This window comes from Chiroxiphia lanceolata, chromosome 10, assembly GCF_009829145.1.
Source record: "Chiroxiphia lanceolata isolate bChiLan1 chromosome 10, bChiLan1.pri, whole genome shotgun sequence".
NCBI lineage: Eukaryota > Metazoa > Chordata > Aves > Passeriformes > Pipridae > Chiroxiphia > Chiroxiphia lanceolata.
In genome coordinates, this window is record NC_045646.1 from 1269270 (window position 1) to 1293261 (window position 23992).

General features: G+C 50.3%; 1 protein-coding gene across 3 annotated transcripts in view; it reads right to left on the reverse strand.

Annotated features, from left to right (window-relative positions):
• Positions 1 to 12106: 12106 nt before the first annotated feature.
• The window catches only part of VEPH1 (ventricular zone expressed PH domain containing 1), a 61325-nt gene continuing 49439 nt past the window's right edge, over positions 12107 to 23992 (reverse strand). For 2 of the 3 annotated variants that reach the window (XM_032698199.1, XM_032698200.1), the window contains 3 exons: positions 20549 to 20666; positions 13355 to 13491; positions 12107 to 13001 (listed from right to left, as the gene is read on the reverse strand). In XM_032698199.1, the coding sequence (XP_032554090.1) occupies positions 12765 to 13001; positions 13355 to 13491; positions 20549 to 20666 (492 nt within the window). In that variant the 3' untranslated portion in view covers positions 12107 to 12764. The remainder of the gene's footprint in view (positions 13002 to 13354; positions 13492 to 20548; positions 20667 to 23992) is intronic. The other variant, XM_032698201.1, reaches the window with a different exon arrangement.

Consider the following 23992-nt stretch of genomic DNA (forward strand, 5'->3'; position numbering starts at 1 on the left):
TTCTTGCTGGTTCTGAAAGAGAAAAGAGGAATTGAGCAGGAGTTCCACCCTGCAGTTTGCACCCTGAGTAACAGGCTGTGAAACCACGCTGGGTGGGAGTGCACTGGGCTACAAGTGCTTCTCTCTTTCAGCTCAACCGATTCAGCTCAACCTTCCACTCCCCAAATCCCTCCCTCCCTCCCTCCCTCGGTTTCAGTGGCATTTCTCTGGCCACACTCGTTTCTTATTTACTCCAGTGAAGGTACAGCTGGTGTTTGGCTTGAAGTCCTTATCAAGAGAAGATTAAAACGTTCTTCCTGTATGAAAGCAAACCTGTTTTCAATCATTCTATCATCTAGAATGTAAAATACACTCCTGAACTGGAAGATTCATACCCTTCAAACCTCATACTCTAGATGCAATACTTCTTCCCTCTTATTTTCTCAGTAAATCTGCATTTCTATAAGTGTTTTATAGGATTTCTCAGAAGACCTAGTGCCTAATGAAGCCTGTTTCTCTCAGTTATTGAGTTTATGGACTTGGGACTTCAAGTTTGGTATCACAACTCACACAAATTGCTTCACCTTCCATCAAAACAGTGTAAGGCCTTGGGAAAATTAGGAATACTCACCACATGAGTTTTTTCTACACACTGATGTTCACCAGCTCACCTATTTGCAATGGTAATATTAATATAAATAAATATATAGTAGTTTGATGCATTTACAAATTAAAGTCATTTAAGTTCAAACGTGTTTTCCAGCACATATAAACTCAGCCCTGTTTTTCTCTTTGAGACACACTGGTGTGTGTGTCAGGAAAAAACACGTGGGATTTGATTTACTGGACCTTATCAAGTCCCACTGAGCTGCAGGTCAGTGGGAGCCCATCTCACCTTTGCTATAAATTGCTCTGAGAAACAGAAGCTGATAAATGTGTCCATCTGAGTCATGGGCAGGTTCTGAGACAGGGCAGGGCTGTGACAGCTCTGTCACCACGGGGACAGCGTGTCCTTCCCAGCCAGGACACCACCCCGGGAGCAGGGGAACCCTGACCTGGCAGCAGCACCTCAAGAGTGAAAAGATTGTGTGTGTTTTCTGCTGTGCCTCAGGCTTGGCCCAGCACTGTCTGGTGATACCCCAAAACAGGAAGGTGTTCCATGAACAAACAGGCTGTTCCTTGTCCCTGAGGTGGCACAGCCCCCATCCCTTGGAACAGCCAGTTCCTGGAGGGTCAGTAACACTTCTGGCCAGCTCTGGGAACACACAACCAGCCTTGGTGTCAGCCCCACCAGCAGGTCACCACACACTTTAAATCAGATCCGTCCTGGGGGAGCTACCATGGATCTGATATTCCCATCTGGAGGTCAGAAACTGGGAAAACAGCAACTGGGAGAGGATGATGCTGAGCATAGACCAGGTTCCCCAGACTCACAGCACAGCCCCTGCTTTGGTGAGAGGTTCTTACACCCTGTACCATCGTGACAGTAAAGGCTCTGACCTGGGAATGTGCCTGAGTTCATCCTTCCTGTGCAGTCATGGTTCTCCCAGATCTCTCCCAGCTGGAAGCACAGGTCAGGGTGTTACCCTGGAGTCAGTGCCAGCGGAGCTGCCAGCACTGAGGGAAGCACCGAGGGGATGGAAAAGAACAGGCTGTATCCTGCCAGGCTCACATCAGGGACAGATATAGCCCTGGTTCAGGCAGGAGGACATTTGTCACTACGGGGAGAGGCCTGAATTATTTTTAGGGCTTACATCACTGCAGCTTTGAAGGACAGAAGAAGAAAGATGAGGCTGCTTGGCTGGCCAGGGCTCACCCTGCCGTCATGGGGCAGTGACCTGGGAGCCAGGGAGAGTGTGCATGGACAAACCAGCACGGAAAAACCACCTCTGGGATCCGAGGAGTGTGTGCCAGCACAGACAAGGCACTAAGGGCAGTGTCTGGGTTGCCATTCCTGTGAGACTGCAAACCTCAGCATGACACGTGCCACCCTCACCCTGCCCAGCAGGCACGGCCCGACCAGCGGTTGAGCATTTCCAAGTCAAATCTCTTTAAGATGGAACAGCTTTACCCAGGAATTTCCTAACTGTCCAGGCCATGGGGAGCCTTGTGGAGTTTCCTGCCCACCCAGACTGTGGCAGGAACCCCGGTACAGCCACGGAGACCTTCCATCCCACACCTCCTCTCTGCAGCAGGAGCTACAGGAGACTTTTCCCTGACTGCAGCGTTCCCACGAGCCTGGCTGGTCTCCTGGGGCTGGGGCAGCTCTGGGGGGTGTTTGTGAGCCCCAAAGAGCTCCGTGCTACAGCACTGAGGCCACAGGACCACATCCTGCTCTGGGGACAGGCTGGGGGTGGCTATCACCTCACTGCTCTGCCAGCCAGAGGAGGAGCCCTTTGTGTATAGAAGAATAAAAAAGCTGCTTTTAAGATCAAACAAATGATTACTGCTGTCATCCAAATACTATAATGCCAGTTGGCAAAGCAAGGAGAGCACAGGGCAGAGAAATAGTAGAGCTGGGGATGAGTTAGACATGTCAGCTGGCCCCTTCTCTCCCTGTGGGAATTCCTGTAATGGTCTGTGAGCTGTTCAAGCATTTCTTCATAGCTTTACAAGCTTGTTCTGCTTTTAAAGCATTTTCAAGTGTCTCAACCTCAAGAGGTCTTTTATGCTGTTTTTTCCTCCCCGGGGAATGATTCAAAGCAGAAAGATCAGGTCCGTCAGGTCCTTCCCTCTTCACCTCTACTCCTCTGTCAGGGACATTATTTCTCTTACAGCGTCTCAGTGAAATCTCCACCAGGCTCTGAGTCAGAGGCAAATTTCCCACAGAAAAATAGCACAACCTCTTCAGGGTTGTGTATCATGGTAACAAAAGAAAAAGGGTCAGTTCAGATGGGATATTGGGAAGGAATTGTTGGCTGGGAGGGTGGGGAGGCCCTGGCACAGGTTGCCCAGAGAAGCTGTGGCTGCCCCATCCCTGGGAGTGTCCAAGGCCAGGTTGGACGGGGCTTGGAGCAACCTGGGCTGGTGGGAGGTGTCCCTGCCCATGGCAGGGGGTGGGACTGGGTGGGCTTTGAGATCCTTCCAACCCAATTCCATGTAAAAGCTCACATTGTACCTCACAATCCAAGAATGTGAAAGAGCTTTTAATATTATATCTAGCTAATGTTTTTTTTTTGGACAAGCTTCTCTATACTTTGGGGTGAAATATAAGCAGAAAAGTAACTCCTTTAGCAAATCACCAGCGGGTTTATTTAGATAAGACAACTGTATTTGTGGGCTTTTTTAAGTGGTTGTTTGCCATCTAGTGGGTTGATGGGATTTTGCAGAAAAGTATCAGGATGGTTATTTTTGTGTCACCCCATCGGTCACAGGTGAGAAGGGACTCAGATACCAAGAGCAAAGGGAGAGGAAATCAAAGGGAGAATATATGGGCAAGATTTTCCTTACTGATAGAACCATCATCATCATGATAGAACCAACAGCAACATTAAACACCCCCAGACATTGCACTGACAGCCCACGAGCCACTTGCAAATAAAACTGGTAATTTGAATTAATTAGTTCTGGATCTCATCAATAAGCTCCCTGTCCCCATGGAACCAAGACAGAGCTGGTATTTAAACACACACAAGGTGTGCATTGCCAGGGTGTACTGGTGTGTAAATGGACACTGGGATATCAATATCCCAGAGCATTTTCAGTACTAGTTAGTGAAGGGAATTACACAAGGGAGTACAATTAATAAAAAAACCCCTTCGTGTTAATGGGTCATTTCTGAGGATGTGAAAACACATTTTGTTCAATGATTGACAGAAATAGGGATTTCTACCTTCATGAGCAAAGTCCCCCCCCTCCCCTGTGCAGTACCATATCATAGAGTAAGGCTTTTCTTTAATTCAGTTCTCATTTTGGTCAACATCGTTGACTAATTCTGTCACTTATTTTTGGAACTATTCCACTGCCAGCAGAGCAATCTCTGCAAAGCCCTTTCCCAGACTCCAGGTGAAAGGAATCCTTTGTAATAAATTACTGAACAGTCTGTTTTACGGGGCCCCTTTCCCAGCAGGAGGCAGCACTTTACTACAAAACAATCCAAAACTTCACAGCGCTTGTGTTTGATCCCAGGTAAAACCAACATTGGAAGTGAATTGAACTGGAAGAAATCAAAGTAACACCCACGATCTCCTGCCTGCCTCCAGCACCTTTCCTTGACAGAGGCTTGTGCAGAAGTGAGGGGTGGATCCTGCAGTACTAATCCTGCACCCAGGCAGGGGAGAGGGTGGGAAGAGGGGCTTCAGAGGGGCTCAACCAGCTCCAGCAAGAGGGTTGGAAGCTCAGGGATCTTTAGAAGGGAAATTCCACCTTTATCCTGGATTAGCTGCAAATAGGACTGTACCAATAACAGATTAGGTCAGGTTCAAAATGTGTTAGTTTTGATTCTGTGGCCCTTTTGGGCCTGCAGGTATTACCAGGGGGGATGGAAGAAACACCTTTTGACCTTGACGTGCAGCAGAATAAGACTGGTGCTGATTGTACCCTCCAAACGTGCCAGACGCCTGCCTTGGTGTCACAGTGTAACCCACAGGAGGGATCAGCATAATCTACTTGCTCCTTTTAAGCCTATTTGCATACATCACTACCAAAAGAAAATTCAGATTGCTGTAGTTATCATTTTTACTGCACTGGAACTGAATAGAAATCCTAAATGACTCAGCCAGCTGAAAACACCAGGATCTCAACCATGCACTGAGCAGCTCTGACTGTCCCGTGCCCAAAGTGCACTGATTTATGATTTCAGACTCATGTATTCCACAGGTTGTGCTACCCCAAATATTTGCCCCTTCCCTCTGGTGACTCTGGAGCAGAACAAGGCCTCCCCAAAGCCCTTTGCTCCTTTGAGATAACCCACAGTGCATTCAGAGCCCAAACCAGGTGTTGGACACTCACCTGCTTCCCTCGTGCAGCCAGAGCTCCCACCTCTCTTGGAGCACCTGCAGGGAGATGGGGCCAGGGGTGGCACCACCTCCACAACCCCAAACAGCTGTCCTGGATCCCAGCAAACATTCCTGCTGCTCAACATTCTGCTCCCAGCAACAGTGGGACACTTCTTGAGGAGTCCAAGACCAAGCAGGCCCCACCATGGCTTTCTTCAGGTCCTCCCCCAGCTTCCAGCAAATTCAGGAGTTTATGGACCAGAGCCACCACCTTGTAGTTTGGGTGAACATTTCTGGCCTGTGAGCCTACATGGAATCTCACCACCCAGCAGCCCTGGGATAAGGAAGCCCTGAGCCACAACCACCACATCCTCTCTAACCAGCAAATCCAGCTCACCCTCCCCATGCCACAGCTGCCCATTTTATAGCTCTTTGCCACCTGCAAATTGATGCCTAAACCCAGCAGCTGGATCTCCGTGGTCCCAGGCACTCCACACCCACCTCTCCAGGAGCTGAGAAAACCTGGTTTGCTCCATGATTAATGAGAACTTTCCAGATAGTTCTGGCCAAGTCCAGCTGACTGTTCTCCAGTGCTGTTTTTCCCCAGCCGCGTTTTGGGATGCAGGGATGGTTAAGGCAGAGTGTGCTGTGTAAACTCACACAGCCCCCATAAATGAGAGGTGTTCCCAGTGGGTCCCCTCGGGGCCTGTCAGGTTTTACCTCCCTGAACCATCTGTGAACGTTTAACGAGCTGCTGAAACCCACTGGTGGACAAAAGGCATTGCTGGCATTCTTGGGCTTCATGACAAGCTGTATTTCCTAACCCAGAATGTGATGATCCAAACAAGATGCATCCAGCCAGACCTTTCCTGAAACCACCAGGCCCAGTGGGAGGTGTGGTGAATCCAGAGTGTTTGCTGGCATTCTCTGTAGGAGAAAACTCGAGGCTCCCCAGCCTCAGGTGTGCAGGAATAACTTGGGGTGCTTTTGCCCCTGATTTACAGTGACCACAGACACGCTCATCCATCCCATCACACTGACATCACTCCTTGTTTTCCTTTTCAGAATTCCATGAAAGTCCATGAAACTTCTTTTCCCCCTCTTTTCTCCCAAATGGATTGGGAAAAATTGGCTTTAAAAAGGACTGGCACAGCTGCCCAGGGCAGGGGTGGAGTCCCCATCCCTGGAAGGATTTAGAAGCCGTGTGGATGTGGCACTTGGGGACATGGGGTAGTGCTGGGGAATGGTTGGACTTGATGGCCTTAGAGGGCTTTTCCAACTTCGATGATTCTGTGATCCTGTGAAAATCTCACTATTAAAGGTCGTGTTGAGGAGGTGAAGGCCCCTCAAGTGTCACCTGCAAGGGATGTGGGGAGAGCACAGTGAGCCCCATCCTGTACTGCTCCGACGAGACGGGCTTTAGGGTCCCTTCCATCCCAAACCACTCCAGGATTCTGTGATTCTGTGAACTGAGGCACAGTCATGGACAGCTGGAAAAACATACTCTGCTGCTGCCTGAACACCACTGGAGCAAAGGATTTTCACACTTCTGTCCTTCAAAGGAAAAACAACACCCCTGGCCAGGAATGTTTTCCCTTGGGCTGGAAGCCCCAGAGCTCAGCCAGGCAGAGACCTTTGGGAATGGGTCTGTTTTGTGACACGTGGCCTCCTCCTGTTGTTTACTCTTGAATAAAGAGTCGTTCTAACAAAGGTTTGGAGCCCTGCACAAGGCTGTTACGTGGCAACACAAAGTTATCTTTTACAAAAAATCGGTGGAAACAAAGGACCCCCTCACAGACACACATCTTTTCCATGAATAATTCCAGTAACTAGAAAACAGGGTTTTTTTTTGCTCCTGACCTGGAGGCAGGTCCCTTCTGTGATCATGGATTTTTAATGATCTTTACCCAAGCTCTGTGCACTGAAACTGGAGTGATTTCCCTGCTAAGGAGGAACCAGAAGGGAAGGGCAGGGGCAGAGACCGGGGGCAAAACTTGGCTCTTAAACAATAACTGTTGCTTAAACATGTTGGTACTTTTGTCCTAACAAAGCCAAGTGATTCCAGTTTGTACTAAAAATTGCAGTTAATTAAATCGCCAGGATTATCACAGAATCATAAAAGAGTTTGGGTTGGAAGGGACCCAAAGACCATCTCATTCCATGGGCAGGGACACCTTCCACTAGACCACGTTGCTCCAAGCCCTGTCCAGCCTGGCCCTGAACACTTCCAGGAGTGGGGAGTTTATATCCACAGAAGATGGACAGAACATTTATATTACGTTTATATTGTCCCCATTTGTAGGAGCAAATAAGCCTAAATCTTTTGGTCTCCTGGGACTGTGTGAGACCTTTCAGGGCTCCCTGGTCCAGGGGGATCCCCTGGTGGGGCAGGACCGGGATTGGCTCCCATGGCATCAGTGAGCAGGATGGAGGCCCTGGATGGGGCACTGGGAGCCCAGGGGAGGCTGTCCAGGGACACCCATGTCCTGACACAACCAACCCCTACACAAACTGCTGTGAGAGCTCCAGCTCACTTCAGTGAAACACTCCGATGGATCAAGTCTCATTTTGCTTCTTTCTTTGCCTAATTGGACAACGGGGAGATTTATGGTATAATTGAGCCAACTCAATGGAGCTGTAATTTGACATCTAATTAATCACTGTCTGTTCCTACACAGGTGCAGTGTAAGTGCTTCCCAACTGCTGCAGGCATGTTTCTATGGAAAAAAAATCCCAACTAAACCCCATTTCTTGTTTCCTTCTACAATTTCAGCACGAAAAGCTGCTGGAGAACTGTCCCTGCCCCAGGGCACGAGGAGCAGGGTGATCACACCTCACAGGATGGGCACAGTGCAGGTTGCTGGAGGCACAGATGATCCTTGATGCTGCTCAAAGTGAGAGAAGGAGCTTTTCTCACCAAAATACTCCTCCCTGCAAGGCAAGTGCCTGAGGGCTGTCAGTGGGGAGGGAAGGGATGGTGTTCCTGCAGGTGCCCAAGCCTGGTGAGTGTAGGAAGCTGTAGGGGTGCCACCAGGACAGGCAGGGATCCCAGTAAAATCCTGGCCCTGGTGGAGTTAGCAGGAGTTAAAATCCTGGCCCTGGTGGAGTTAACAGGAGTTAAAATCCTGGCCCTGGTGGAGTTAACAGGAATTTTGCACTTGACCGTAGCGAGGTCAAGGATTTTACCCAAGGAATATTAGTCACCAGCATCAAGATGAATTAGATGACTTGTCAACAACAGGCAGGCAAGGTTATTCCCGTGGGCTGCTGGGCTTGGAGTTGGAAAAGCTGGAAAAATAATGTCCAGCTTCTTGCATTTCTCCCCACAGTGTGTGTGATGCCTGTGGGCAACGCCTGAGCATTTGTCACCCGTGTTCCTCCGTTCCTGTCCAACACGCTGGGGAACACTTTGTGTGGAGAGGAGGAGGGAATTGTAGGGTAAAATTTCCTTGGAAAGCTTCCCAGGACCGGGCTCAGCCCTGGGAAGGCAGTGTCGGTGCAATATGGTTCATATTTCTGGGAAACACCGTCAGTGGGAGCCCCATGGAAGCGCACAGGGCTGGGAGAGTCACACCCAGCCAGCCCCCCCCCCCCAGCTTGGAAATCCTGGCTTGGATTTCAGGATGTGACCCCCTTGGGGCTCGGTAAACCAGCAAATATGGCAACAAAAATTAATTTGAATTTTCAAGCACAGTTTAGCACCAAGGAGGAAACAACATTTTAATGAGGAGGTTTGTGGGTGAACACTCTTGTTTTCCACCTGGCTCAGGAATGGCGATCCTGCCATCCCACCTGGGCACAGGAATATCTGTCTGGGCAGAAAATCTGACCAGCATGGCCCAGGTGTGAGGGGTCATAAGAGAGCCATTTGCAAACACTTAACCAGAAGGAACACAAGAATTTCTCGGGGAATAATAGAACAAAATAGAATATTTGAAACAAAAATTATTTGCTCGTGAGCGACAAAGAATTGCGTGAAGTAGTTAAATTTGTTAGAGAAATCAATGATTATGCATTATTTGCCTGGCTAAATATCACTAATCTTCCTGTTTATCCTACAAACCTTTTACCATGGAACTATTTTGTTCTTCATGTTCCCTGAGCTGCAGAAACAGGTGGTGTTACTTGTGATGTAACTCGGCCTAGGAGCAGCTCTGAGTGCTGCTCTCCCTTCATGTGATGCTGGAATGGTTTGGGTTGGAAGGGACCTCAAAGCCCATCCAGTACCACCCCTTGCCATGGGCAGGGACACCTTCCACTAGCCCAGATTGCTCCAAGGCCCGTCCAACCTGGCCTTGGACACTCCCAGGGCTGGGGCAGCTGCAGTGCCTCTGGGCATCAATGACATGCAGAAGGGGAACAGGTTTCCCCCATTCCCCCCTCCCAACAGCTCATGGCCAGGCACAGAGAAGTCTGTTCCTCATTTCTGTTCTCTCTGCAGTCCTCTGAGGAGGGAACTCGCCCTCAGCTGCCCTGTCCAGCACAGGAGGGCTCCGGGCTCTACTTTGTAGGGTGTTTGGGATGCAGTGACGCAGCTGCCAATGCATTTTTGGGAATCCTCTTGCCCTGCTGTAGGTCACAGAATAATTCTGTCCCAGAATTATAAGTCCCCCCAGCAGGGACCCTGGGGAGGTCATGCAGTCTGACTCCCATTCCCAGCAGGGCTGTGCTCCAGGGGCTCCCCTGTGGACTGCACACAGCTGGAAGCCCCCCTCATCCCACCAGTGCTCTCACCCTGCCAGTGGGAGAGCAGCTCCTGGGCTGGGTCGGCTCCCGTCCTCCTGCAGAGGTGCTGTGTGATGGGAGCAGTGCATGGCCCCGAGGTGTGAGCCAGCTCCTCTGTGCCAGAGCCAGCCCACCACTCCCTTTGTCATCCCAGCATCGGGCGGGCGAGGAAGCGGTGCCCGAGCTCCAGTTGTTCCTGAGTGCAATGTGAGGCCACACACTCACCCCGGCTGGGATTCCTGGAAGGTCCGTGTGATGTGGCACAGAAATCATGGTGGGCATCAGCTCCTCCAGGAAAACACGCATTGTTGCCCTCACATGAGCGTGATCACGTAAGTGGGAGGCAATATGGTGAAGGATTTGTTTCCTGGAGAAGTGATGCTGATCTGTAAAGCTTGGAGGGTTTGGGAACTGGTCCCATTCAGGAGTGTTCACATCTGGATTTTGCTCTGTTTTTGGGTCTGGTTTTCCAGCTGCTGGCTCAGGTTTAGATCCTAAGCCTTGGTCTGTGCCCCCAGTTTGTAGAGGGACGGGGGGGGGGGTTGGTTTGGACTGGGAGCTCTCCCTGTTGGCAGGGAGGTGATGCCTCACTGTGACAGGGGGACAGGCTGGCTGAGCCCCAGGGTCACGGCCAGGACCCCCCCCCGAGCTCCCCTGCTCCCATGGACCCCCTGGAAGTGGCACTGCTGCCCCTGGGGACACACCGGGGGGTTGGTGTATCTTAGGGACAGGGCTGGGATTTATCCCTCTCCCCATCTCTGTGAGGCTCCATTCCCCCACCAAACCCTGCTGAAGAACAGGATTGCCCAGGGAAGGGGAACTCACACTCCCAGGGAGAGACAATGACACCTTTTGTGCTCGAAGTTGTGCAAGACAGAGGCTGTTCCTGGCAGGGAGGAGCAGACGCTCTCCAAGTCCTGGTGCTGGGGCCAAGGAGGGCCCTTGCATCCATCCCTTTGTCCAAGAGGAGCCCAAGGACCCTCTGTTGAGCCCACCAGCAGCTCTCCCATTGTCATCTGCAAGGATGAGCAAACCAGGCAAGGGAATTCAGCACAGCCAACACCTTCCCTGCTCAGAGGGCGGCAGAGATTTAAATCCAAAGCGTTCCTATACATGTTGTTTTAAAACAAACCAGTAAAAACTATTTATATATTTGCTTGAGAAGTTCCCTGCTCTCATCCTACGCTAGATTGATGATTTCTGTGTTTCTCCTTTCAGGAGCATGACTAGAATAAGTTACCAGCTGAATTTCTCTTTTATTTTCCTCCAAGTTTTAATTTAAGTCAGGAGAAGTGTGGCTGAGCTTCTTATTTGAGGGGATGGTTGTCTGGCACAGGACCCAGGCTCTCTCTGACTCCAGAGCTCCACATCCCATATTGTTCCCATCCCGTTGGGATTGGGAGGCAGGATGTGAGGGCTGGTGACAGCGAAGTGCTGGTGACAAGGCTGGGGACAGCAGGTGGAACAGAGCCCTATTTGCCTCCCACACGAGGAGTGTTACACTCATGATGCCATGACATTGATGACATCGCTCCTTGGTGCCAGACTGAAACCTGGCATCCAGGTTGAGAAATACAGACTATTTTATCTGTAAAATTTGTTTTTAATGGCCAGCCTCCCGTGTCACTGAACTCACACCGTGGTGGGTGAACACAGGGTTTAGTACAGGAGAGAATTTTGGAACTCAGGACCATAAACCTATGAGTTCACACTTAGAAATTAACTTCATTCCCCTCAGACTCAGTGGTGTGTCCTGTGGGCAAAGAAAGGATTTATTGGTCCAGGGATTGAAAATGGAATGGCTGAAATCTCCTTTCCTCGGGGGCCAGAGCAGCCGTGGAAATTTCCCCCCATGTGCCTTTCCTTCCCCTGGCCCTGCTGCCTGGAAGTGACGGGCTTCCCACAGCCTCTGTGGCTGAACTGAGCTTTCACAAGGTTCTTCTGCTCACTTTACCACACCCTGTGGCCTGACTCTCACCTCCACATCTCAGGAATTTGAACGTTCCGGCGGCTCTCTGGACGCCGAGAGCTTCGGGAAGTCTGGAGCTGGTTAAGGCATCTCATGGGCCACTGGGAGAGCTCTCCTCCTGCCCCTCTGACTCCCTCAGCAAACCATCCAAAATCACCAGGACAACATTCCAGAAAGCAGATTCCACTGCCATGTTCTGCCAGGAGCTGCCAAACACCAGTGGGCTCCTTCTGCCACCGAGTGCAAGGAACACGTTACAGCAAAAAGCAGCTTTTCCTGATTTTCCCACCTTTTTGGCAACAACTTTTTTTTTGCAAAATATACATTTTTCTAGGTTGGAAAATTTCAAATTTTATTTTTACTCAACCTTGACTGATCTCTGAGTTAATTTCTTCACTTACAGACTTCTCATTCCTTTTTTCCTCCCTCTTTTGCTTTCAGTCTCTCCCGCAGTACTTCCTCCACTTTGAAATCATTTGAAAGCAACAAAGAAAACCAAGCAAACTGGGAATTTTTCAGGTTTGGAGAAATTTTGAAGAGTTACAGTCAGAGAAGACAATTTAAAACAAAAAAAGGGAAAATAGAATTTAAAAATTACATTCAGTTACAAAGGGGAGCAAAAGCAGGAAAAAGAGGGAAAATCAAAACAGTTAAATATTTTAAATCATTTCCCATCAGTGTGAAATCTTTCAGATTTGCCCAGTTTAAACCTGAAAGAAGCAGCACAGACACACATAAACAGCAAAAGAATGAAGTCCACTGGGATTAAATAATAAGGAAAATTAACCTTTTACATCCGAGCGACTGAGGGAAGCAGAAGGTCCTTAGGCCTGGAATGCTCCCAGCAGTGTCAACAGCCACCCAGACCTGGGCACAGGCTGAGGGGTTAGGGTCCAGGCTGTTTCTAACCACATTCCCTGTATTTCAGGACATTGGGCTGAGCTAAAGAAACCCTGGATTTCCCACGAGAAGGTGGAAGCTGCTCCCACACCACCAATGTCCCCGTGCCAGGGCGAGCAGGCACCACTCACCCGGTGCTGTCACCGACGGCCCCCTCTGCAAACCAGGTCTCCCCACGGGTCCCTGAGGGGCAGGAGCTGGGACTGGGAGGTGAGGGAGAGGCCATCCCCATCCCAGGTGTGGTGGCAGCAGAGCTACAGGTAGGTGGTGGCCTCGTGGCTGTCGCGCTGCCGCGCCTGCGCCACGGCCACGTTGAGGCACTGCAGCCACTGCCCCGCCCGGCGCTCGTCCTGCGCCTTCAGCACGTAACTCCTGCTCTCCGTGAAGATCTCGAAGGCCCGGGGCAGGCTCCGGTCCCGCCGCTTCCGCGCCACCACTTTGACACTCTGCACCTTGCTGAGCTCGATGGGGCTCTCGTCGGGGTCGTCCTTCTGGAACACAGCGGGGACAGAGCTCAGTTATCTGGGGTGAGCCACCCACCATCTCATCTGACACCCCTTGGAAGTGTCCAAGGCCAGGTTGGATGGGGCTTGGAGCAACCTGGGCTGGTGGAAGGTGTCCCCGCCCATGGCAGGGGGTGGAGATGGTCTTTAAGGGCCCGGAAAATTGGGGACCCACCACCAGCAGCTCCCGTGCAGGACGTTGGCTGTGGCTGTTCCATCCCTGGCTGTCCCTGCCACGCACTCTGCAAGTGGCAGAAGTACCACAGGCAAAGTGAAACCCTCTGGAAATGGTGTTGGGGAGCAGGGAAAGGGAGACACCAAAGGGATGGTCTCTGACTCACAGACTTTCCCTTCCGGAACAGCAGCTGGTTGCCAGCCAGGGTGAAGTAGCGAGTTTTCCACCTCTTGATGAACTTCCACCGGACCTGCTTCTCCTTCAGCTTCCCTTCGATCAGGGGTTGGCCGTCCTGGTTCACAACTGGGGAGGTGAACACACAGCCAGGGGTCAGTCCTGCCCTCCCTTTCTCCCAGCCAAAATCCAGGCCCGTGCCGTGCTGCAGGAAGGCTGTTTTGCCTTCCTCGTTTTCCCAACCTCCAGCATTCATCCAGTTCCACCCCCTGCCATGGGCAGGGACACCTTCCACTAGCCCAGGTTGCTCCAAGCCCCGTCCAACCTGGCCTTGGACACTTCCAGGGATGGGGCAGCCACAGCTTCTGTGGGCAACCTGTGCCAGGGCCTCACCACCCTCCTAGGGGGAACTTCTCCCCAGTATCCATCTCACCCTGCCCTCTGGCAGTTTGAAGCCATCATCCCAATATCTCCTCTGGATTTCTTTTCCCTTTCTCTTCTATTTTTACACCGATAGCCAGGACAGGGAGGATCAGCCAGACTGAGGGCAGCCCAAGGCACAGGCAGACTGAGAACGGATGTTTTTTGATGGGATGTTTGACTTGGAGCCCATCCCAGCATCTGTCAGACGGTCAGTTGGCCCCTGGCTGTTCTCCCACCCCTCAGCCTCAGTTTGTCCAGCAACGCTTTTCCTTGGAAGTGTTTGTTGTCATCTGGGCACGAGGCTCTGGGAGCCCAGGGGCTCGGTGAGGATGGAGGTGAGTGGGGTGGCCAAGTGCAGCCACTCAAGGCAGTGCCTTGGGCTTTATGGCTTTTTGGGCACCTCCCTCCCACCTAGAAGAGGAAAATCAAACACCACCACAACACATCAGATGCAGATAAAGGCCGTGTCCTCTCCCTGCTGTTGTTTATGTTGGCAGGGGGGCTGCAGGGGGGACTGGAGCAATTTCCTCAGGAAAGACCATAAATATTTCTGTCTCTGTGGATGGGGAGTGTTTGGAAGGAGAGGGATGAATGAAAAGGGGGTTGGCAAAGCCCCAGTGCCGGTGGGGAACTGCAGCTGGGGTTTCCACCACAGAACCGGGTTGTGCTCTGCTCCACGTAACTCCACAACTCTCTTCCATATATTTTCATACCAGCACTGGGATGTTGGGTCACACCACGGGATAAAATAAAGCAGAGGGTTGTTTTCTTTTTGCGTAACTTTTGTCACTGCAAAATGGCCCAGACTTACCAGGGAGCTGGTTTGGGGCTGCCCTGTCTCACCACACGCTCGCTAGTGGGGCAGAGCCACGTTTTACAGTGTCCCCCCTAATAAAAACTGCGCAATTGTGTTAAATATTGTTCTCTACCTGGCTCCTGGTCCCACAGGAACACCTTCCATCTGATTCCAGTGCAGTAGGGACATGCTCTAAGCCAGACTAAGAAGGTGTAAAGCACAAAAGGTTCAGGGACGAGAAGATGCTGAGATAGTTTGTGGTCAGGAGCACAACATGAGAAAGGAAGTGAATGTGCAATTTTGGCCTAAAGTGAATTTTTATGGTCAAAATCTTTCAAAATCAGAAATGTTGATCTCTCTTTAAGGACTATAGGCAGTGCTAACAGAGCACTTCTCCTGTGCATCCACAAAGAAGCCCATGGGGAATTCTGATGTCAGTGGTCGTAATGAATCTGATGCCAGTGTGTCTGAGGGGCTGATTAGAAGAGAAAGATTCATGAAAGATAACAATGAAGCTCTTTTCCAATATTTTTCTAAGCTCTTCTGCTTATTTTCCTTGTGATTGACTTCACAGAACCACAGGATAATTCAGCTGGAGGGGAGCTCAGGGGGGAGCTCAGCTCCCCCAACCCCCTGCTCCAAGCGAGGTCCCCTCTGGGGTCACACTGAGCTGCCCGTGGATTTATCCATCCTGGACTTGATAAATCTCAACAACATCTCTGGGCAAACTGTTCCAGTGCTTGGTCACCCTCATGGTGGGAAAGTTTCCCCCTGTGGGAAGTCTGAACCTCTCCTGTTCCAATTTATGCCTCTTGCCTTCCCCCCCACACACCCCAGGAAGAGCCAGTTTTGATTTCTTCCCCTTGCATGAACAAGGACAAATGGAAAGTCTTCAGAGAAGTGACTGAAGAGTGATTTAAGACTGACATTCCATATGATTGTTCATATCACGGGAAACAAATAAAGTGTATTCTCCTTAATTTGCCCAAGCAAAGATCAAGATGTGGCACAATAAATTCTACAAACAAAGATTTTCTGCAGAGCAGGGAAGGGCATAAAGTGGTGCAGTGGTTACAGATAAAAAGTGGGATTATTTCTAGTCTAACATGTGGTTAAATCACCTGAGCAACAGCCTGGGCTTGTCATGGCTTCTCCTTTACTTGACTTCTAAAAATCAGGTTTAGACATCTTTAGAAAAACATGCAAAAAGATAGAGATCAAAGAGAAAACCTTTCTTTGATATCAGCATTATTGGGCAGAATTCCTTGCTGTTTAGGTCAGCCTAGGTGGTCTCTAGGCTGGGTTTGAAATCCCTCTGTGTGGACATGGACCATGGGATCTTAAGCTTGGAAAAAGAAATTAAAAGTTCCAAAGGTTATATTTACTTTATATTTGTGATTACTTTTCTTTTTTTCTTCAGAACACATAATAAGGCAAAAACTATCACCCAAAGTCAAAATCAAAAATTATTTAGTATAATACAGAACAACAGGCTGGTTTGGGTGGGAAGGGACATTAAAGCTCATCCAGTCCCTGTGCCAGGGCCTCACCACCCTCACAGGGAGGAATTTCTTCCCAACATCCCATCTAAATTTCTCCTTTTTTGGTTTGAAAAGGTCATGAAATATCTAAAGGTCTTGAAATATCCACTTCTTAAAGCATCTTAATGTAGAGACACCAACTCCAATTTAACCCTGAATAGTTCCTGTTTGATGAGTCTGTTGGAATTATTTCCTATGTTCTGTCTTGCTTTCTCTGCAGAATTTCAGTACATCCAGCTTTAAGTAGTTTGGGCACTGAATAAAAAGTGAAAAACCCTCCAAACTCTTCCAAGATGAGACAGATAACCCCCAAAGTATTAAATCTTGCATTTGGTGAAACATAAAATCCTCCACAAGAATTCATGAATGATCTCAACGATAATAAACTCCTATGAACTTGAAAGAATGGAATGTGTGGCAGAGAAATGCAGTTAACCCCAGGGAATATGGATCCCCTCTTCCATGAATCATCACACTGGGTTTTGCTGGAGAGAAAACGGCACCAAATGCCACTTTCTGTGATTTCCAAGTGAGTGTCACAGCCGGGCTCTCTGGGTCCCTGTGTGATCCCCACTGCTGGAGGGAGAGAGATGTATCCATGAGTTACTCCAGTGGGGGCTTATCCCAGGGAATTGCTCTTTTCCAGAGAATCATCATAGAATCAGCTGGGTTGGAAGGGACCTCCAAGATCATGAAGTCCAACCCTTGATCCAACCCCGCTGTGGTTCCCAGCCCATGGCACTGATGCCACATCCAGTCTCATCTTAAACACCTCCAGGGATGGAGAATCCACCCCTTCCCTGGGCAGCCCATTCCAATGGCTGAGCACCCTCTCTGGAAAGAAATTCTTTCTAATCTCCAACCTAACCCTCCCCTGGCACAGCTGAAGCCCGAGCCCTCTTGTCTTGCTGATGGTTGCCTGGGAAAAGAGACCAACCCCCCCCGGTTCCCCCCTCCTGTCAGGGAGTTGCAGAGAGTGAGGAGGTCTCCCCTGAGCCTCTTCTTCTCCAGGCTGAGCCCCCCCAGCTCCCTCAGCCTCTCCTCACAGCACTTGTGCTCCAGTCCCTTCCCCAGCCTCGTTGCTCTCCTCTGGACCTGCTCCAGCCCCTCAATGTCCTTCCTGAGCTGAGGGCCCAGAACTGGACACAGCACTCCAGGGGTGGCCTCACCAGCGCTGAGTCCAGGGCAAGAATCACTTCCCTGGACCTGTTGGCCACACTGTTCCTGAGCCAGGCCAGGATCCATTGGCCTTCTTGTCCCCCTGGGCACACTCTGGCTCCTGTTCAGCTCCCTGTCCATCCCCACTCCCAGCTCCCTTCCTACCTGGCTGCTCTCCAGCCCCTCTGTCCCAGCCTGTGGGGCTGCTGGGGGTTGTTGTGGCCAAAGTGCAGGACCCGGCCCTTGGCCTGGTGGAACCTCATCCCCTTGGAATCAGCCCAACTCTCCAACCTGTCCAGGTCCCTCTGCAGAGCCCTCCTGCCTTCCAGCTGTTCCACACTCCCCCCCAGCTCGGTGTCATCTGCAAATTTGCTGATGATGGACTCAATCCCCTCATCTAAATCATCAGTAAAGATATTAAATAGAACTGGGCCCAGCACTGATCCCTGGGGACACCACTAGTGACCAGATCCCAGCTGGATGCAGCTCCATCCCCACCACTCTCTGGGCCTGGCCCTTCAGCCAGTTCCTGACCCAGCACGGGGTGTCCCTGTACAGGAATTCACCAAACCCCCTCAGTTTCACCCCAATCATTGCCCACGAGCACGAGGGCTCTGGTGCAACCCCCAGGGGTTTCTGCCGTGGCTTTGGAGGATTCCAGAGCAGGGAATGTGCTGCAACTCCCTCACTGCCTGGCAAGTGGTTTTCCAGAATTGTTTTGTGCCAGAGCTCGTGAAGCCAACTGTCAACAGGGGGTTGTGTTGAAATGAGGCTCCCAACAATCAGCTCTTCCTAAGGAGGAGAATTCTCAGTTTACCAGCATTCCAATGCCTTGTGACTGTGCTTGAATGGCCTTAATTTAAGCAAATAATAATGTAGGCTGGTTTTCCTACCCCTGAGACCAGGGCACGTACGTGTGTTTGAGGAGGATTTGTGGGAATGCTCCTCCTCAGTGGCAGGGAAAACCAATTTGGGATGATTTAACAGCACCTCTGGAAATGTGTGGTTGCACAAGACATGCTTTGCAACCAGAGGAATGCACGAGAAATACTCCAACTTTCTCTGGGTTCGTTGCCACTGGGGGTTCATCCAGCACGTTGCTGAAGCATAACTGGCTCTTTCCACACAGGATCAGCCTCCAAGTGTAGTCCAGCTCCAAAAATCCCCCAAGAAGTCAGTGATCACAGTATCATGGAATGGTTTGGGTTGGAAGGGACCTTAAAGTCCATCCAGTGCCACCCCCTGCCATGGGCAGGGACACCTTCCACTATCCCAGGTTGCTCCAAGCCCCGCCTAACCTGGCCTTGGACACTTCCAGGGATGGGGCAGCCACAGCTTCTCTGGGCATCCCAAGGTCAAGGCCTTAGGACAAAATGCTTGCCCAAGTCTGGAGGATAAAAGGTATCTTGCAACACAGCATCCAAAAAAATGCAACAAAACCCCACATGAACAGAAACCAGAAGACAATAATAGAAAAAGAATTTGCCTCTGAATTCCTTCTCCAAGAAGAATTCAGTTGCTAAACTGCATTGCTGAGAGGAAGAAATTACTGTCTTGTCTTTCAAAAGTATTTGGGGTTTCAGAGTGTCTGTCCCACTCTGGAATGAAAATAAAAGATGTTTCAGAGCCTTCACATTCCTCATCAAGCCAAGGAGACCTTAAAATCCTCTTTCTTGTGTCAGATCTTATAAATCCAGAAAAGCCCCGGAGGGTCCCACTCTGGACTCTTCCCAGCTGCCACAGTTCCCCATCACCAATACAGAGGGGAATTTGCCATTCCCTGCAGATTTTATTCCACTGAGCTCTACCTTTCATGTTCCTTTCCTGAGCTTTCACCTGGCCCATTCAAGACTTTATTTCCTTGGTCTTCTAAAGGCCTTTGGAGCAGAGAAGCAAATCATGATATTCACAACGTGCCTTTCTTACAAAGTTGTCTTTAAACTGAGACAAAGAAAGTCATTGCTCATACAAAGGACAGTTACAGCCTAAAAATATTCTGTGCCCGTTCCTCCTGCTCCTGCCCATCCTCAAAGGCATCCCTGAACTCAGCTCTGGCTCCAAAGCAAAAGGGAAATAGGGATTTTGTGGGTGCTGATTTTTATTAGATTCTTCTCCTGCCTCACACATCTCCAGAGAGGGGGGATTTTGGCACTTCTTGGGAAGCACAGAACAGCTCCACTGCTGGGTGGAACCTGCTCAGGCTGGAGGGCAGAGCTTTGGCTGCATTAATCATAGAATCAGAGAATCATAAAGGTTGGAAAAGACTTCCAGGATCAAGTCCAACCTTTGTCTGACACCACCATGTCAACTGAATCATATTGTGAAGTGCCACATTTGCTCGCTTTTTAAATCCCACCAGGGATGGGGACTCCCTCTCTGTCTGACTCCTGGGCCTTCACAGGACATCCCAAGAATCCCACCCTGTGCCTGAGCCCATTGTCCAAACAGTTCTCTTTGGACCAGTTAAATGCCTTTGGAAATTGAGCTCGAAGCTGTTTCACGAAGCCTTGACATTTTAAGCAGGAGACTCCTTTCCCTTACAGCCTGACACCTGTCTGTCACTGGTGTGAGGGACAAACCACACTCAGACCACTGTGGATGTGAAATTTTGGCTCAAAGTGTGATTTCTCTTGTGGCCACTGAGTCCCATGGGAGTTGTGGAAGGAGGAAGGTGCTCAAGCCCCATGGAAAGAGCAGGGGCAGCCTGGCCTGCAGCAGGGGCTGTGCCACCCTTACAAGACTCACTGGACCCAGGGCTGATGAGTATAAAGAGAGTTGTTAAAATAAATAGCTGAAAAATCCAATTATTCAAAAGCTTGACCAAAATATTCCAAATTCTTGGCCAGAACTCGGCAGATTTTTACAGAGTAGCAAAACCCACCTAAGAACAAGCCATTCCTCTGTGTTTCAGTGCACTGCTGTAAAACATGTGAGGGCCAGAGAGCTTCAAAACAGCTCACCAGGATCTTCTACCTGGGAAAAAATCTGTTTGCCTGTTTTCCACTCCCCCTCTTTTCCAACACAGCTGAAGCATTCTGGCTGTTATTTCTGGACTGAGCATGCACCAGGGCAGGTCTGTGCTTGCCTCTCTCATCGGAGAAGCTGAGAGGAGGGTCATGGAGAATTCCAATTAAAAGAGCCGCTGGAAAGTTTGGTTTCCTTTTCCCCAGCCCCTGCCACCACCACCAGAGATGAGCTTCACTCCCTCCATCCTCCCCCCTCCCCACACACCCCCCCCCAATGGCAGGGGCTGGACCTGCCCACGTACCTGTTGCCTTCTCGGGGTTGTTGCACATGAAGCACTGCCAGGCTCCTGCTTCCTCGCTGTAGCCAAACAGATCAAAGAACCTCACTTCTTCCAGGTGCATCTGCACGTGGTCCAGGTCCTGGGCCGAGAATGAGAGAAACCAAACTCACTCAGGAGGTGAAGCACTGCAGGTCAACAGCTCATAACCCCAAAGCCCAGAGGGACTCACAGCGAGTCCAGCAAGGGCCTTTCCTGTGTCTCCTGTGGATGGACAACCTGCCAGGGCCAATGTGCTCAGCAGGACGTGTCTCTCTCCCCACCATCAGTAGCAGCTGATGTATGAATTATAGATTGGTCTGTGGGAGGCAGAGACTGGGATTTCTTTTGCCTGCTCAGCAGCGCTGTCAGCAGCTCGGCACGTTCCCCAACCTCGGAGCACAAGTGTGATGGGGAGCAGCTGAGGGAGCTGGGGGGGCTCAGCCTGGAGAAAAGGAGGCTCAGGGGGGACCTTCTGGCTCTGCAACCCCCTGACAGGAGGGGGGAGCCGAGGGGGGTCGGGCTCTGCTCCCCAGGAACAAGGGACAGGAGGAGAGGGAACGGCCTCAAGTTGTACAATGGGAGGTTTAAGTTGGATATTAAGGAAGATTTCTTTGTGGAAAGGGCTGTCCAGCCCTGGCACAGCTGCCCAGGGCAGGGGTGGATCCCCATTCCTGGAGGGATTTAAAAGCCCTGTGGATATGGCATTTGGGGACGTGGGCCAGTGGTGGCCTTGGCAGTGCTGGGAATGGTTGGACTTGATGGTCTTGGAGGGCTTTTCCAACCTAAACAATTCCATGTTTCTGTTATCCCCAGGGTTTTTTCAGTGCTCCAGAAGGTTGTGGCCTCTGCTGACACAATGCAGTGCTGGGCACTCCCTCCTGTCCCTCCGGATCTCCCATCAGAGCAGGGGTGACAAGCCAGGGAAGCAGGACTGTGAATCCCCAAAGTGAAGTGAACATCTGACTTGCTCAAAGAAACCTACAGAACTCACACCTGTGAGTATGGGAAAAGCCAGAGGATACTCATTTTGAGGTCATTAATAACACTGTATAATTCAGTGTATTTTATTTTCATTTTGAAACCAATTCTGATCTCACACCTAAACAAATGTTGGTGTTAAATAACACCAGCCAAGTTACTCACTGCAAACACAAAGGGCATTGCCAGCACTGCCCCGAAAACCCTCCTATCTGTTTGTGTAGGGTCTCCACAGGTCTGCAACACCCCAAGCTGCAGCCCAAGGAAAACACGGATTTATGCAGTCAGTGGGGAAAACACCATCCCTTGCCAGGGCCATTAATCCATGACACTGAGCAAGGCTCTGCAGAGGATGCAGTTGTCCAATTCCAGCCTTTTTAGACAAACTTTAGCATAGCAGAGGGAGCAGGGCACGGTCAGTGACTTGTCCTACCCCTGATGTGCCCCAACCTCCTGCTGTGGCACCTTGGAGGACACAACGGGGCAGAATGATGGCACTGCCCTCCCTGGGTCTGTGCAGGACATTCTAGGACATGGAGACAGGCTGGACAGAAAGCCTGGGAGCTTCCCCATCCCGTGAAAAAATCTGACAGTGTTTGCACTGAGCCAACTGTGGCCTGAAAGAGACCAAATACCACTGAAATATCAGGGCACCAGTCTGGCTTCTCTCCTCTGTACTCCAGCACGCTTGAAATCCCCTGCAATAAGCTACTTATTTCAGGAGGGGAAGCGTGGGGGAAAAGCTTAATTGGAGAGGAGAGATTTATCTCACCCCCCTGCCCCATAATCTTGGAAACTTCAGTGAGTCCATTGTGCAAACGTGGAGCTCGTTCTGAGACAGCGACGGGAAAAGGGAGGGACGGAGCGAACAACGGCTCAGAAATGTGAGCTCTGCTCTCGCCAGGCTGAGCAACAAAAGGCTCTCTGAGGGCATCACATGGGGCTCGTAAAGCATCCCCATCTCCCTGCTCTGCCCCACGTGAGGCAGCACAAAGAGCCAGCCCCGAGCTCCAGCCCGGCCCCGGCTGCGCAAGGCGGCCCCGCGGCCTTTGATAAAGAGCTGTGAAGCAACCGAACGGAAATCTGGAAGGATGTACATCTGGAAGTGCTTTGCTTCTGGCACATCCTAAGCCCTGTTGGATAAATATTTCTTTGTGGCACGAAGAGGCTGCCCAGCGAAGCACAGCGTGCTCTGGGTGAGCCAGGTACTCGCCACGGGTCTGGGCCAACCTTGGGAGTCGCGGACGGTGACAAAAATCTGAAAACATTTCTCAGAATTTAGTCTGGAATAAAGCACTGATGTAATGGGTTTTTCTCCAGGTTTGAAAAATGCTTTAGAGTCCACAATTGGGAAAAAGAATAAATCAACATATTCTGGATTAGACACAGGAGCAGAGGGTGAACATGGAGTGATGGCAGAGCAGTGTCACAGCACTGTCGTTCCTGTTGAGTGCTGGGGGTAAAACCTTCCTCATGTGCTCACAGAAATTCATCATCCTCATCACAGAATGGTTTGGGTTGGAAGGGACCTTACAGACCATCTAGTGCAACCTTTCACAGACCAGGTTGCTCAAATTCTGATAACACAATGCATAAGACTTAATAAAAAATATAACAGGCAATGTTGATGCTGCATTGGAAATGTCAGATTCCAAAACATTTCCAGTTAAAAGTGCTGCACTTAATGAAGCAACCACACCCCCAGCATTTTGCTTCCTGAACTACCGGCATTAACAACTATAATAATTTTGTCAAATAATTCGCAGTATTTGAAATTCTGTTACAAATGGGAAGAACTTCTGAAATGACAAACTCAGATTATGGGAGAAGCTGAGCTTGTCAAGCAAAGTAAGGACTAGGTCATGGCAGGAATTTCCCAGGTAGACTTTTTGGGAATGTAAAAGCCAAAGAAGACCTTCTCTACGGCAGTCCTAGACGTCATTCCCAGAAAACTCTGGGAATGTACTTTTCTAAAAAAGCTGAATGGAAATTGCACTAGAGACAAACTCGGATTCTTATCAACAAACAAACCCCAAACAAACTCGGGTTCTGTGTCAATAAACTAAACCAAACCAGACAGCAAACCCAGCAGCAAACTGTGGAGCCCAAGACTGAGCTTTACGAACCCCTTCCCAAGCCAGATGAGTTCCATCTGCCCGACTGTCCCAAGGGCTGTTGGCCAGTCCCAGCTCCGGAGTTCCCCAACCCCAATTCACCGCTCGGTTCATTCACCCAGCAAAGATCAGGATCTCATTTCCCAGCTCTGCTATTTTGGGAACTCAGAGATGCTCTGACTGTCATGGGCTGATGAGAGTTCCCAAAATAGGCCAGACACTTGTATCTGAGCACTAACAGGGTTATGCAACCACGTGCTGGAGGCTAATCCCATTGCCAGGGTGTTGGATGTGTTTTGTAGACTCTGTGTGCTTGGTGCAGCACATCCAATCT